Raw genomic sequence first — 14533 nt, forward strand, 5'->3', positions numbered from 1 at the left:
AAGCAAAGACGTCGTAATACCAGAAGGTGCAGAGCTTTAGTAGGAAATATACTAATATATAAATGTGCTGAAAAAAATGACACATTAAAAGTACTGTTATATCCTCGTCATACTTGGAGTATAGTCTAGAAATTCACTTTAAACTATAATTTTAAATAATAAAGAAGCAAAGAATAATTTTAATTAATAATTTTTACATGAAATTAATGAAATGATGAGTTATTAGATCAAAGAAGGGTGTCCAAATTTAATTGCCATTACACATAAAATGCTTCAAGTCTTCGAATAGTTTGAGCAATGCTCATGCATCGTTCTACTTAGTTATAATTTTATAGATTGTTTACCAGATAGCTACTACTTCTTAAAAACTTTTGATAGTTTTGGAAAATGAAAGTGTAGTACTCAGTAAGACCGTGAAGCATCAGCAAGCAAGAATTAGTGGTAAACAGATAAATCCGATAGCCAATATCTGGGGAGTCCAGTCAATGTACCTTTCTTCAAATGCTTTTATATAAATTTTTACATTTTCCAAAAATTGTTATATAATTTCATGCTTATTCTCCAATTGCAATATCGGATTCGTCATCTTTGAACTCCTATGATTGATCTTGATTTCCAAACCGCCGAAACAACATGCAAACATTCCCATTTAAATATAGGAATTATCCGCGAAAAGCAATATAAATGTAATACAAGTTTTCCAAAGTCCTAAGAAGCAAGGTACGTGTATCAAGATATTACAGGATTGATTCAGAGACTCTGGGATTCTGGAAAAACCCTAGGAGCGACTGAACAAGACAATAACAAGGAAACATTCCATTCTCGTGTTAGTATTGTAACTCTTGGATAACACCAGAACAGGGCACAGACTCAAAAGAATCAAACCTTTTGATGATGTGTAGTATAGTGTAGTGAGGTGCATTTAATAGAAAAAACAGCACTTTTAATACACTGTTAGACTAGAGACAACTACAGTGTTAAATTACGACCAATGCAATAACTAGTAAAAATGTAATAAATATTAAAAAAATATGGTTATTATCATCGACTGAAATGACAACTTGAAATACTTTACTGTAGTTTTATTAAATTAAATGAGATACAATAAAATAAGATAAAGCTGGTTGATCATAACGAAAAAAATGGGTGGTACGAAACTTGACACATTCAAAGAGTATTATTGAGTTATTTCAATTAGTATTATTGAGCTATTCAGATTATATAGACGCTAATAATAGAAAACTTAAAATTGCCTTTTCGACTTTTGCTTAATTTAAAGAAATATGTTGCTAAAATTTATGAAAGATTTTTAAAACATATGATGATGCTGCACCATCTTATACCAATTACAGGTTGGGTATGCTATGGTTTAAAAATTTAGAAGTTGATGTCAATGGCAAATAACATTCTAAAGGACCAAAAGAGTTTGAAGACTTGAATCATAATACTTATTGACCGAAAACCCAGCTGAAGCTCTCAAATTTGCAGGTAACTTAACAGTCGATAAATGAACTATTATAAGGTGTTTACATGAAAGATCCAAAAGTAAGGAAAATTGTAAGCACATGAACTGAACAAGGCAATAACAAGGAAACATTCCATTCTCGTGTTAGTATTGTAACTCTTGGATAACACCAGAATAGGGCACATAGAATCAAACCTCAAAAGAAATAAACCTTTTGATGATGTGTAGTATAGTGTAGTGAGGTTCATTTAATAGAAAAAACAGCACTTTTAATACACTGTTAGATTAGAGACTAAATTTTGACCGATGAGAATAATATTATAAAATTGCAATAACTAGTAAAAATGTAATAAATATTTAAAAAATATGGTTATTATCACCGACTGAAATGACAACTTGAAATACTTTACTGTAGTTTTATTAAACTAAATGATACACAATAATATAAGATAAAGCTGCTTGGATCATAACGAAAAAAATTGGTGGACGAGAAACCACACTATTTTCCCCGTTATTTTAAAACATATATCGAGAATATATTTTGTCGAATCAATTTTCTAAAGACCAGCTATCGATCCGACCGATATTACCTGAATAATTTCGTAGAATCACCCCCCGAGCTACATCGCTGGCGAAAATAAAAAAATAAAATTCTGAAGGAATGCGAAGGGTTTATTCGAAAACTGAATAGGGATACACGTGGTGGTAATTGTGCTTCACGTTAGGCATTTATCATAAAAGGGGTATTTTGAATATTCAGCGGCCGGAAGGTGAATAACAAATTAAGTTTTTTTTTCGGGCCCAGCTAAAATATCAAGCTGTTCGTTAACCAATTAACGGGCGTATGTGTGTGGGACTCTTGAATGAAATATGGAGTTATAAAATTGATAGATTAAATTTGGATTTTCCAAGGGTAGAGAAATTGGAAGTCAGAGATGGAATAACAAATACGTAGAAAAATAAGAGCTTTCTGTAGTTTTCGCATTGTAGTTTTAAATAACGGTAAATTAACATTAACTTTTAAAGCCAATTGCTTGATTTTATTTAAATAATGAATTTACGGTATTTAGATTTTTTAATTATATCCCACATTATCAATGTTTACTGCACAGAAATATTATCACTTTCACTGCTGTGCATGAAAGAATCCATCTTTGGTACCATTATATAATAGTCACCTTTTTTATATTTACAAAATACTTATTACATTAAAATTATTAAATATTTTATATAAATTTGCTAATTTTACCAGATATTAAATATGCCAGACGATAAGAATTCTTCTAATGTAAAATAAATATCGAAAAATTTAAAAAGCTAACTTGGTATTACTCTACTATTATTAAATTTCGTAAATAAATAATTGTCTTAACTAAATAAATAGTGTTAACATTATTACTTTGTGTTAAGACAATTGTGTAAATAAAATTAATTAATTGTCCTCAATATTTTTTCTAAATTTTAGAAAAATAGAATAGATAGAAAAATTATAATAAGATATAGTTTAACAATAAATATTTTAATTCGTAATTCGACTTAATCAATCTATAACCAAGAATTGTAGCATAAAACAGTCATAAATAATTACATTTCAGTTCATATACATGAAATATCTTAATAAAAAGAGGAAGAATTTATAAAATATATAGTTTACCTGATCTTTTTCGATGAATCCTATGAAAGCCGTCCGCTCAATTTCTATTGGTTGCCCTCCCCTATCGTAGAGGGCTATGACGAAGTGGAAGAAGTTGGATTTTCTTAGGTTCGATGGCGGTTGTTTCTCAAAATGGGCCCGACCCACGGTGGAGCTGAAACACGGAAATCGCAATAAATACCCTACTCGCGGAAGTTTTAAATAATCAATATCACACAAAAAGTGAGCCTTAACAAGATGTCAACTATGTACCAACAACGATAAAAGCCACAAAAGGGACAGACCTCTAATGTAGTTTTAAATGTCAGCCGTAGAACATTAAAGGGTCAGTAAAAAGGACAATGGTGTGGCAATGGGCTGCACAATAGGGCCACGTACTAACCCCTTCGTGAACACCGCTACGTACCATATGGCTAAACGATAACATTTAATTGTCACTCTTTACGTTTTATCGTAAATCGGTACATTCGATATCATTGTTATAGCGTCGTATTGTGATTCATGCATTGCTTTGCTCTAAAATATATCAAATATCATTTACTTTATTGTTCTGTTACTAATGCTATATTATGACGATATTTTATCGAATAAATTAAATAATAAAATTTAAATTTCTGGGGCATACTGGTCTAGAGTTTCAATCATAGGTTTATAAATAGAAAAATAAATCATCTTTTAGTCAATCTTTAAATTTAGTTGTAAAAATATAAAAAGGAAATATTTAACAAAATACATTACACATAACATAACTTGTCATAGTTAATTATTTTCATGTATAGTACCAGGTGTACCGAAAAGTCATCACCGGGAATAAATTCATAATTTTCAAAAAAATGGATAGGTTTATTTATTCAAAGTATTAGCCATTTGATTCTATACATCAAGCCCATATTTCAAATATTTATGTCATCCCAAAAAAACTGTTTGCCCTTTGAGCAAAACCATTCATCGAGCTATTTCCCAACATCTTCGAAATTGGAGACGTGCTGCTCTGCAAGCGCGTATCCCATTGATGCGAAAAGTTTATAGTCGGGCAGTGAAAGGTATGGAGAGTACGGCGGGTGCGATAATATGTCCCATCCAAGTGCTCTCAACGCTCCCTAAACCGGTTCTGATTTATGAGACGGCGCGTTATGGTGCTGTAAAATCACCTTATAGGGACTCACGGATCATTCTGGCCGTTTTTACATAAATGCATAAAAGTACCGATAGCTATTTACAGTTTCACCGGGCTTCAACAGTTCGTAATACACCACGCCAATCTGGTCCAACCAAAATCAGAGCATTGCACGTTTTCAGGCACGAAACTTGACACATTCAAAGAGTATTATTGAGTTATTTCAATTAGTATTTTTGAGCTATTTAGATTATATAGACGCTAATAATAAAAAACTCAAAATTGCCTTTTCGACTTTTGCTTAATTTAAAGAAATATGTTGCTAAAATTTATGAAAGACTTTTAAAACTTATGATGATGCTGCACTATCTTATATCAATTACAGGTTGGGTATGCTATGGTTTAAAAATTTAGATATTGATGTCAATGGCAAATAACATTCTAAAGGACCAAAAGAGTTTGAAGACTTGAATCACAATACTTATTGAACGAAAACCCAGATGAAGCTCCCAAATTTTCAGGCAACTTAACAGTCGATAAATGAACTATTACAAGGCGTTTACATGAAAGATCCAAAAGTAAGGAAAATTGTAAGCACATGAATTAACTGATAATATAATTTCGAAACCTATCGAAAACGAACACATCTAAAGAATGGTTTTCTGTGAATCTACTACGACAATCCGAAGCACAAAATTGACAGGTTTATCCAGGGGAGCTATCCATATTAACAACTAAACGAAATATTGATTGATACTAAATATTGTTGTGTATATAGTGGGATTTGTAAATGTAGTATATTATAGGCTACGAAAACCACATGAATCTACGAGTTGTATGCAATTAAATTATTGAACTAATTTAACGGCGTGTTGCTGTAAAAGAAACAAGAGTTGTTCTCTCTTTTCTTTCAGATATTGTATGTACGAATAAATGTAAGAATTTCGAAAAAAAAATGTTCTACTTCTAGTACAGACTGAATTTGTTCGTTAATATATGCATTAAACTATGTTTGAATTATGGAACCATTTTCAACCACTTCAATATTCTGTTAGATATATATCGATTAAATTTCAGATTTTGGACTTCAAAAAATTTCGAAGCAATAAGACTTCTTGACTTCAAGAGATTAAAAGAACAAATATGCCAGCTTGGTTGGCGCAGTGGTAAATGCGACAGGACGGCCAGTTGCGATAGTCTCGGGTTCGAATCCTGCTAGGGCACGGTCGTAAATTTATGTTTGTGATTGTTTAACATTTATGAATGTCCTTAGGCAAGAGTGCAAAATCCGACAATGAAAATAATCACAGTCACGCCAGTATCCAGTCTGGATAATACAGGATGTTTTCTGGGATGATTTCTAAGTTGGTCACTCGGCAGTCGGTAGGCTTAATGCCGAGAACTGTAATTCGGAGCCCACGTTAAACTGTAGGTCCAGTCCAGATAAACCCTCTTTGGTAAAAATACTTTAAAATATGTAAAAAAATATTAATGTAAAAATGTAATTGAAACTAATTCTAGTACTCTAGTGCAGAGATATGAATTTCGGGTATCATTTCAATTAAAAAACGATATTTTGTAAAGTCCTTTTGTAAGTTCCTTCACAAAATTCCGGTTGTTTGAAGTTTTACTATTAATTAATTGCTATTTTAATATAGCTCACACCACACTTCAAATAAATCAATTCAATTTTTACAAATCTCTGAACTACAATAGTCCTTTAATGTCCATTATTCGTTAATGTTGAGGCAAATGCTCGAAAATAAATAGTATACGCGTAAGTTATATTCGACCTTTATTAGATCAACAAGCGTTATTTTTATCCCGCTCTTTTAACGTCGCAGTCCCCCCGTCCCCATCCGCCCGCCCCTCGCCCGGTGCAAAATTAATAGCAACAAACGAACTCGAACATTTACCACCTTCATTAACGGCCGAATATAAATTATCACGTCTATATAATTCACCCTGCTCGGGGGCATATTTCAGTCCTGCCAGAACTTGGATTTTCCTGGTGGTGTTGGCGGTAGCGGTGGCGGCGGCGGCAGTAGCAGTAGCGAGATACAGGACGAAAACGCCGGCAAAACGACAAGGGTGGCTGTGCGAGCGAGGCGCGGGGGGGACGACAGACACGCCGGCTGCTATGTAAAAAGGGGGGGATCGGTGGAACGCTGGCAAAAGCTGGCGACTAACAGCAAGTGATATTAATTAAAGATTTTGTAGCTTTATTTAAAATAATTATTTTACAAAGTTTCAGCAATGATAATTCACCAGACACTTGCGAAAAGTTTTTTCTGGGTAGTAAGGTATTTCTTTGTATTAGAATGTTTTTGCGGGGGTTTGTGCCTTTATTTTTTGATGTTGAAATTTTAGAAGCTGTGTGTTGAATAAGACAATAAGTATTGAGCAACCTGGTAAAGCTTTGTAATGTTTCTTTGAATCTTACGTACAATCATACAAAATAGAAACTAGCTATGGATTATATTTTTTAAATTAAATTTTAGAACCTCCTTTTAACCAAATGTGGTTTATTTGTAACTATCGCGTTCCCAGCAACCAAATTAGAGACCATGCTAGAAGTTTCCAGTCTTATCCAGTGTAGTTACTGGCGTGACCGAAATAGTTGTTTCTTGTCGGATTTTACACTATTTGTTTAAAGATATTCATAATTGCAATTACAATCATAAATAACATACACAAAGTACATCTGTCTTAAGCACTATGGCCACCTAACCATTTTCAAAAATTTAGTTTTGTGTAAATGCAGAAATATAAATTATAACTATTAGTAGAGTTTAAAGAATCTAGTAAGGTACTAACACAAAAAATCGAGGAATATTCAGTCAATAGTTAAATAGAAAATATGTAGCGGAAGCAAGACTACTTACATCAAGTATATAAAAAAATGGGTATTTTTAGAGCAAATACTTTAATGAACATATAAGTCAAATAACCTAATAAAATAAACGATTAATAGTAACAAAAGTGGTTAATATCGCCATAAACACGGTATACAACAAAAAAATAAGAAACACAAATACAAAAAATTGGGAAGGAAAATTGATATCCTTAAATTTCAGATTCTAAAATCTATAATCGTGTTGAATTAGTGAGTTTTTTGTTTTCATATATTAGGGTTACACAGCATTATAATTATCCAGCACTTCTGATATTGCTGTAAAGTCCTAGTAAACTAAATGAAATCAAGATTATGACCGAATATAATAATTCTATAAATATTAGAGATATTTATCAAAGTTATTAATGAGTTTCAATGATAAACATTCTGCTCTAGAATCCTCGGAAATAATTATGAATCAATTAGTTTGTTGGGATTTATGATTACTAATTAATATTTTCCTCAATGAGCAACTGACAACTACCACTTTATGTTCAATCAACAACTTGTACTGGAAAATCAGTGGAAAGATATGAAGAACCGTTAAATCACAAAAAAAAACAATCAATTCATTAAGTGTTCCTCAAAGTCACTAGTTCACTATAAAAGCTCGTATGTTTTGCATACAGTAGCTGTATTGCTTAATCGTTGCTATCACTTAATAACTTTCTTTCATGTTTTGAAACGAAATCTTTGGTAACTTCTTAGTTAACAATCTATTCGATATCGAGGTTACGTAACGATAAATATTGGTAATAATCCTAAAAACTTTGGTTGGCAGCATTAGATTACTTGTCGGTACTTGGTACTTCTTGACCAGACCAAATGAAGTAAAATATTATCTACCAATATTACTGTCACTAGTAATACCCAAAGTATTTGAAAAACTTTTGTTAAAAAGATTATTACTAATCATAAATAGATAAATCTTACACCTGCTTATCAATTTTATTTTATCAACAAAACTGCTTATCAATTTTATTTTATCAACAAAAATTCAACAATCGAAAGAATCACAGACATTGAAAAAACCTACGAAGACAAAAGGTTTGCTGAGCTATTTGGACGTAGTGCAAGCCTTCCATTATGGTCCGGCATGAAGAACTCATACTCTTGTATATACTTCTCAAATTCATACGTGTCAGTCAGTATATTTGAGAATTAAATAAGAAGAAGTTTACTCGACAATGACAAACAAAAGCAGATGTGCAGCAAGGAAATATTTTTGGTTACAGATGTGACTTATAACAGATAGAAGTTACTATGGCTGTATTTGCTGATGACACTGCAATACTTTCATTTGAAGAAAATAGCGAAGAAGCAACTAGAAATATGGAGAATGGAGAGTATATTAACAGTCAACGAGAGTAAATCAGTGTATATAGAATTAACCTACCAACAAACTGATCATGTACCAATAACTAAATATGAATTATCCCATACCGTAACAATGCTAACTACCTTAGAGTATTGACACAAAACTTCGTTTGAAAGAGGTATATCAAAAAAAAAACAAAAGAATTGGTTACTTGGAAGGAATAAATTATCCAGATATGGATAAGTTCTAAGAAACATTATGGATGCACCAAGATACTATAGGAACAATTACTTATACTGCGATTTTAGATTCCAACTCTCATAGAGGAAATTACGAGAGTAACAAACTATAAGAGTAACAAACTAGATATAACTAAGACAGACATTGGCCCAATAAAACTATAAGCACAACTGAAATGTGTCTCGTCATTTTAGACCATCATTACCGAAGCGCAGAAACCCATAAATTACGACCTGGTCACTTGTTGTAAGGGCCCTAAAAATATGTAAAACTATGCAAAAACAATAGTGTTAATTAAAAGGGTAGTCTCAGATAACGTCTCGGCTAGTAGTCGTGTTGATGGATATTTAATATGGCGTAGCGTCTCTAAGCTATATGCATAAATAAACATAAAAAGACCATTACTAAATTAGTCGACGGACACTCCTTGAATATAATATTAATTGTTAATTCCGTTCTGGAACGTCACTTGACTTTTTCCTCGTAATTGTCGTCCTATCTCATGAAATCAAGCAATTACCGACCGATAATCTATTTAATGAATCACCTCGTATTAAAGGGAAATAGATTATTACGTTATTAGCATAAAAAGTGGGATATTTTTTGTATTAAAAGTCCGACTATTTTTGTTTCTGTTTATTATAACAAATATGTACAAATATTTAAGTATTAATAACTATCATTAGAATATATAGTCCATATGACGCTATATTCTTAGCATGTAATATTATAATTCAAACAAGAATGTTTAATATTTATTAATCTAGATATTTGTTCTTGTAAGTTAGTCCTGTTTACGCAGTATGAGAAATACTATTAAGATTCATAAATAATTTCGAAAAACTATAATTTAGAATCAACAATATCAACAAATGGATTAAAGACTGGAAAACACAGCTTAATCTGTCACTTTTGCATTTTTGGAAACCCATTCCTCAATCAGAATCAGTGAAATACTTCGATATCTATATTAAGGGTAACTGATTAAATTTGGAAATATCACGAACAAGTAGGACTCAAAATAGCTGTATTGATTAGTCAGGAGACTCAACTTTTTTTAAATTTATATTTGGTCATTGACTATTATTGACTAAACTACATTATATCTTTACAATAACTTAAAATTAGGTATATATTCTAGGGGGACCCATTGACCCATTTTAGTCTCCAATGATGTTTATGTATTAACACATTATCACAACTGCTTTTTTCTATTGCACATATCTCACTACATTACACTACACAAGATCAAATGATATGATTATTTTGAGTGTGTGTTCTATTCTTGTATTAACCAACAGTCGTATTACTTCGATATTAACATAAGAATGGAGTCTCCCTTCATGTCTCCTTGCTTAATTCTCTACATTTACTGAGTGATATGAGTCGGTGTCTGAAGGTCTCGGTGTAAGCAATCATTCCTGTGTTATCTGGGTACACCTACAATACTTTATTCTGGGAACCTTGTTTGTATTTATATTAGTTACGTCAGTGACTACTTGCGGTAAAACCGGACGTCTTCTGGACGATCTCCAATTTAGTCACTCGCCAGTCGCTAGGTTTAATGCCGAGGAACGTAGATAACCTACGTTAAGAGTAGGTCTAGTCCAAATAAACCTTAGTTGATAAAAAGAAAACTCTAAAATATATTTAAAAAAGAAACTCTACAAAGGAACAATAAGGGGCCAATATTACAAAAAGATTAACTATAAAATATTTATTACTTATTAACTAATCATTATATTTTAAATATTGATATTTCAACTGTTGCTGAACCAACACTATTGCAAAAATATCTGTTTTTAAACAAAATGATGGGACTTAAAATATTAATAAAGACTCTTCGGGTAAAACAAATTCAATACAATTTTGAAACTATTTTCATAAACAAAATCACTATCCAGTTTAACTTAATACATTTTTTAACCAACAATTTTCACGCTATTTATGATACCCGGTAAAATTAACTAAGCCAACAAAAGGCAATATGCCGCTTGACGTATATCAGCGGAAATATCGATGGGCATTTTCGTTTTACAACCCTTTTAATCGGGGGGGATCGTTATACGCTCCGGTCAATTGGGCGTTCGCTACAAATGAGCAAAAAAATATCAGTAGGAAATAGTCGGTGCGAAAATAGGGACCTATCGCGCTCGAAGCGCCTCGTAAATCGTAAGTATTACGAAACATTAACGTTAAATGTGACTTGTTTCAAGACTCATACTGGTCGAATATGAAACGTTGGATTAGAGTGATATAAATCGTTTAGATGATTGAAGGAGATTTTTCGGTGATAGGCTTTCTTTGGATACTAATAAATCTCAAAAACACTTAGCTCGATATATATAATAATCTAGGGCTATTACAAAAAATAAATTTTCTGAATATTTAAAATATTAAACTAAATTCTAGAGTAAAAGGTACCAACTAAAATATTAATTAAACACAAAGTCTTTAACCTACATCTCAAGTAGAGCCTTTTTAGTGAAACGGTGAAATTTATAATGAAACAAGAGACCAATTCTGTAATAAAAAAGCTACAACAGATGTGTCATAGGCAAGTGTATTGGAGCTAATCCTTCACCTACTTACTCTCGTTACACTGCAATATTTGTTGTCGGAAATAAAGAAAAGAAATAGCCAGAATGGACAAGTAAATATATATTTATTGAACTAATTCTAGAAAAAAATTAAGCAGAGCAAATCGGTGCATATTGAATTGTCTTAAAATCATTTCAGATGAAGAATGAACCTCGATGCAAAACTTCATTGGAAGGAGCACACTAATAAGAAAAGAAAAGGTCTGGATTTAAATTTAAGAAATACATTGGTTAAATAACTATTCTGTAAGCAGTCGTGAGGATATTCTACGAGATATTCTAAGTTTTCAGAAGAAAGTCCTAAGAAATTTCGAAGATACACTCAGATACCTACTATTACACGAAAAATCAAGAGAATCGCAAAAGGATATGAGGAGAGAACCCTCTCTCTTGTTATTACTATTGCAACACTTAGATAACACTCGCCCAAAACTCATATTTAAAAGTATCAAACCATTTGATATAGTAGTGCAGAGAAGTGTATTTATCAGAAGAAACAACAGTGTTATCTTGGATTCCCCAAGATATATACCTAGATTTTGAGTTTAGTTACTGTAAAAAAAAACAAATTGCAGTTTAATTGGCAATAATTAGTAACAGTGTAATTGTAAATTGTAGTGCTGATATTCTAGTGAATTGTTTAAATTGAAACAAAATTTGTAAACATTTTTTTAAAATGTATTCAACGTCAGACAATTGTATATCAATGTAACCTCACACCTGAAATAGTTGACACAACAATATTATTGTTTACATTAAAGGACTTTTTGTTGGGCGAAATCGTTGTAGTATATTTTAAACTAACATTATTTACACCTATGTACTAATAGGAAACAGATAACTAATTAATTTATGTTAGATTTCCTAAAATTTCAGTCTTTTAACAAAATCAAGTTATTGGAATGTTGGATATAATCTCCCTATTATTCTGGAAACGAATGGCAAAAACGGAATGACGTAAATGATATCGACAATGGCTTTGTTATCGGGACAAACTCGATAATTCTGGCCGCTGGAGAAGAAAGATTTATTGTAGACAGTTTTTGTCACTTTTTTTGTTTGTTAATTTGTGAGGGGACCGGATCGTCCTGACGCGTTTTATTGGGCGCGCAATTTTTTTTTCAATATCGGGTACTTTATTTCGCACGTCGCGTCTCTATTTATCAGAACGCATAATTAACGACGACGGCTGTTTAAAAATTCCATTACTGTCTCTGCGAAAAGTATTGGGATATTGCTAAAAAAATTTTGATATGATAATATGATATCAATATTTTTATTTTTTCTTACAGATATCGATACATATTTTGAAAAATATCGATATTCTTATCAGCACCCCTAATATAAACTCACCCATTTTGATCGGTGACACCTCCTTGCATCCATCCTCGGGCTAGCGGTTCCTCCTTGAGGCTGGGGCCTCGGGGCTGGTGATGGTGCAGCCCCGTGCTGGCATCTTGGTGATGGTGGAGGCCAAACATGAGTCCCGGTCCAGGGCGGGTGGGGGTTGTGCCGGGGGGGTAAAGCTTGCGTCCCCAGGCGGCCGCCGCGTCCAGTTCCAGGCTCAGCGTGGGCCAGGGGGATGGCGTCGGGACGCCCGGTGTAGCTTCGTCCGACCGCGTGGTGAAGCCGTCGATCACCACCTGCCACAAATAAATACTTAATAGAATTACGCGTTATTATACAGGAAATTAACATTTCTCTCTCTCTCTCTCTCTCTCTTTCTCTCTCTCTTTCTCTCTCACTCTTTTTTTTTTCTCTCTCTTTCTCTCTATCTATCTATCTATCTATCTACCTCCCACGCTTCTACTCTCTCACTCTTTTTCTCTATCTATTTACCTCCCTTGCTCCAACTCTCTCACTCTTTCTCTCTCTTTCTTTCTCCCTCTCTCCCTCCCCTCTCTCTCTCTCTCTCTCTCTCTCTCTCATGAGCATGAGCTCTGTTAAAAGTTTTAAGCGAAGACAGCCCCTTGTTAAGGCCATTACCAATAAATTAAAACGTTACAAGTCAAGATAATCACCTTTATGTGACTACCATCTCACACAGGCATTGAGGGAAATCAGGATGCAGAATAACTTGTAGATAGAATGCAAAACTCTTTAAAAGAGCATATGAAATACGCTTTTCTGGCACAAAGGTTCACCTATTACTGTTTATTAAAACCGTCTATATGCTCCGGCCGAAAATAGGACATCCCATTATGTACAAGTGTAATGCAATTCTCACAGTTATCACAGCAGTTAAGTACAAATTAACAGTATACAGGGGATGTTCTGACCAGAGACCGAGATACGGGATTGGGGAAAACTTAAAGGACTGCTTAAACACCAGAAAACTGGATGATTTGATGTCTTTCCTGAGGGATACTGATCTTAAACGATATATAAACACAATATCAATAAATAAACTTTATATTGAACTTAAATATATGCACAAGACGTTGTAGTAACATAAAAATTAAAACTTCATAGACATACATCATTCTGTATAGTACTTATAAATGCATTGTATGTTCATATTTACTATAGTCAATTATATACACTATTCCGTTCTACATTCCTCAAACTTATTGTAAATTACTCTACACCACCGTTTATTATATTAATGTAGATGTATATAATTTATCCTACTTTATTAACTATTTTGAAGTATTTAACTATATCTAGTCAAAGAAAAAAGTGTGATAGACCTAATTATCATTTACAATGAGCTCCTGAAAGATGACAATGAAAAAGATGATGAGTCCTTGGGATGTTATCTGTTCGAACTTAACTGTAAATTAATTAATACCGACTTACTTATACCAGAATTATAATTGCTTTGTGAATCTCAAGCTGGAAAGCACTCTAATGCTACAAAATATAATTATACTAGTTTTATTTGTATTTATAATAAGTATATTATTTCTCATAGTACATGGCATTTAAATTAATTTTTACTTCTTAATAATTTTCTAATTTATTCCTTTAAATGGAATAATAATAATTTAGTTAAATTAGTTTTTATATTAAAATGAAATCAGTTGTCCAATAAAAAACATTGCCAAATACTTAACTTCATCCGTAGTGAAACATAGTAACTTTCTTCAAGTTATTATTTACTAGTATCTAGCAATTTATTTTACAGGGTGAAAAGAAACTTCTGGCCAATATTTTAAACGTAGCGAGTTTATCAGTCAACCCCAGCACCTCAAAATCAACTAAGACATAATTTGTTACATAATTAACAAGTTTGTAATTATC

The 14533-nt window shown here is 32.5% G+C and overlaps 1 protein-coding gene across 3 annotated transcripts in view; it reads right to left on the reverse strand.

Annotated features, from left to right (window-relative positions):
* The window catches only part of kn (EBF transcription factor knot), a 148975-nt gene that overhangs the window by 132533 nt on the left and 1909 nt on the right, over window positions 1-14533 (reverse strand). For all 3 annotated transcript variants that reach the window (XM_076402513.1, XM_076402515.1, XM_076402514.1), the window contains exons 2-3: window positions 12644-12933; window positions 3120-3273 (exon numbers count right to left, since the gene is read on the reverse strand). In XM_076402513.1, the coding sequence (XP_076258628.1) occupies window positions 3120-3273; window positions 12644-12771 (282 nt within the window). In that variant the 5' untranslated portion in view covers window positions 12772-12933. The remainder of the gene's footprint in view (window positions 1-3119; window positions 3274-12643; window positions 12934-14533) is intronic.

This window comes from Rhynchophorus ferrugineus, unplaced genomic scaffold, assembly GCF_030347505.1.
Source record: "Rhynchophorus ferrugineus isolate W39M unplaced genomic scaffold, kcgeb_rfMv2 rfM4, whole genome shotgun sequence".
NCBI lineage: Eukaryota > Metazoa > Arthropoda > Insecta > Coleoptera > Curculionidae > Rhynchophorus > Rhynchophorus ferrugineus.